This window comes from Poecilia reticulata, unplaced genomic scaffold (genome assembly GCF_000633615.1).
Source record: "Poecilia reticulata strain Guanapo unplaced genomic scaffold, Guppy_female_1.0+MT scaffold_159, whole genome shotgun sequence".
Classification (NCBI taxonomy): Eukaryota; Metazoa; Chordata; class Actinopteri; order Cyprinodontiformes; family Poeciliidae; genus Poecilia; species Poecilia reticulata.
In genome coordinates this window covers 194789-196734 of record NW_007615017.1, presented here as the reverse complement: position 1 = coordinate 196734, position 1946 = coordinate 194789, and the positions used below count along the sequence as shown (strand labels likewise).

At 52.4% G+C, this 1946-nt stretch overlaps 1 protein-coding gene and 1 long non-coding RNA gene across 7 annotated transcripts in view; one reads left to right on the top strand and one right to left on the bottom strand.

The window, feature by feature from the left end:
• LOC108165918 (uncharacterized) overlaps positions 1 to 988 on the top strand; it is a 7706-nt gene extending 6718 nt beyond the window's left edge. The window contains exon 3 of the long non-coding RNA XR_001776241.1: positions 749 to 988. This is a non-coding gene — a long non-coding RNA (uncharacterized LOC108165918). The remainder of the gene's footprint in view (positions 1 to 748) is intronic.
• LOC103460035 (uncharacterized) overlaps positions 1 to 1946 on the bottom strand; it is a 29059-nt gene that overhangs the window by 2297 nt on the left and 24816 nt on the right. For all 6 annotated transcript variants that reach the window (XM_017303061.1, XM_017303060.1, XM_017303062.1 and 3 more), the window contains exons 7-8: positions 995 to 1310; positions 777 to 877 (exon numbers count right to left, since the gene is read on the bottom strand). In XM_017303061.1, the coding sequence (XP_017158550.1) occupies positions 777 to 877; positions 995 to 1310 (417 nt within the window). The remainder of the gene's footprint in view (positions 1 to 776; positions 878 to 994; positions 1311 to 1946) is intronic.

Below are 1946 nucleotides of genomic sequence, written 5' to 3'. Positions count from 1 at the left end.
CTGGGGGCCACTGGAGCCGTTGGGCCCACTGGGGCTGCTGGGGCCTCCAGGACCCGCTGGGGCCTCCAGGACCCACTGGGGGCCGCTGGGACCCATTGGGGCCTCCAGGACCCACTGGGGCCTCTGGGGGCCGCCGGATTTTACTGAGTGTTTCGATGGGTTTTTTAGACTATAAGTGTGTTAGTTAGAGTTTGTGGTGTGTGTAGGGTTAGCTAGCTATCGCTACATGGCTTCATAGCGAACGCTGACGCACAGAGAAGAGAGACTGGGACGGCCAGTTAGACCTCGACTGCAAAGGGTTAAACAGTTCTGGGTTGATGTGACCTGAAGTCCGAGACCATCTGCAGTTTTACTACCAGAATCCAGATTTCTGCTTCCAGTCTTCTGGTTTTCAAACTGTTCATGTTTCCAGTCATTGCTTCTTAGGAGAGAGACCCACAGCATCACAGGTCCTCCACCATGCATCCCGGTGGGCATGAGGAGCCTGGAGCGTTTCTTACCGAAGGTTCGATGTCGGACTGATTTGGATTCTGGGGTCCAAATATGTTAACCGGACAGAGTGAGCAACAAGTGTCTAATGGAGACAACTCTGGGGACCGGACCAGGACCAGGACCTGACCCGGACCAGGATCAGACCTGGACCGGATCGGGATCAGACCCAGACCCGGACCTGAGCCAGGCCCCGACCCGATTGAATCTGCAGATGAACCCAGATCTTCAGAAATGTCGTCTGTTTCTTTCACCTTAGATTCTGCGATGGAGGTCATGTGACTCACCAGAGCTGCTTCCTGGTTTGTGATGTCAGCGGTGATGTCAGAGCGGGAGTCGAAGGAGCTCAGGTAGCTCCACCTCTTGGTCTCATCTGGTTGGCACAGGCCTGCAGAGAGGAGCGTCCTGAACTGACCTTCATCATCCTCAGGTCAGAACCCCAGATCGAGGCGGCCATGTTGGATTACGGGTTCTGAACTGGACAGGAACTGGGTCGGGTCAGTACCTGTACAGACGCTGAAGTAGGAAGAGTCTGCATCGTCGTGAGAGAGAGAGCGGCCGATGTCTACCGACGGGTCCCACTCTAGCCCCAGGTGCTCATGGGAAGGCGATGGCGGAGGTGTCGGAGGTCGACGGGCCGGCCCGGTCGGTGTTGCGTTCATGGACTGTCTGAAATCTGAAGGAAAGAGCTGGTGGTTTTCTGAAGGTTCACCTCTGAGATCGGTCGGAACCGAGGATGGGTCCAGGTCCGACTGGAGGACAGACTCTGAAGGATAGCCAGAATCTGCAGGCCGGGTCAGAACCGTGACACCATCGAACACCTGCAGGAGGAAGAGGATGAGAATGAGTCTTCATCTTTCTGTTTTTAGGCCCCGCCCTCTTTTCTCCACGAAATACAAAGGAAGCAGGACCGGATGCTGCCACCCTGCTGCCACCCTGCTGGCGACTATGAATTCAATAAATAGTTATGGAAATCGGACGTTATGAATCTCCTTTTTCCGACAACATTGAATGCAACACAATGTAACCTGACACCTACTGCTGAGTAAGGGGAAGTGCGAGCAGGACAGACCGCGAGGCAGCAGCATTGATAGGATGGATATATATTACTGAACTGGACATTACGTGATTTATCGTGCACCACACATGCGCCATGCTGTCCATTGAGTCAACATTACGGGTGGTCAGGAAATTACCACACTTACGCAAAGAATCTGAAAAATGGACGAAATGTTTAGCGGTTAATTCCACCCTATGACAGCCATAGATAACAAGGTTGAAGGGCTTCACATTCAACAGGTGAAGAAAAAGTTTTAATTTGGAGAAAACATTGAACAAGTGAGCAGTGGGTCAGTTATGCTAGCTTAACTGTTGCTAGCCTAACTGTTGCTAGCCTAACAGTTGCTAGCCTAACTGTTGTTAGCCTAACTGTTGCTAGCCTAACTGTTGTTAGCCTA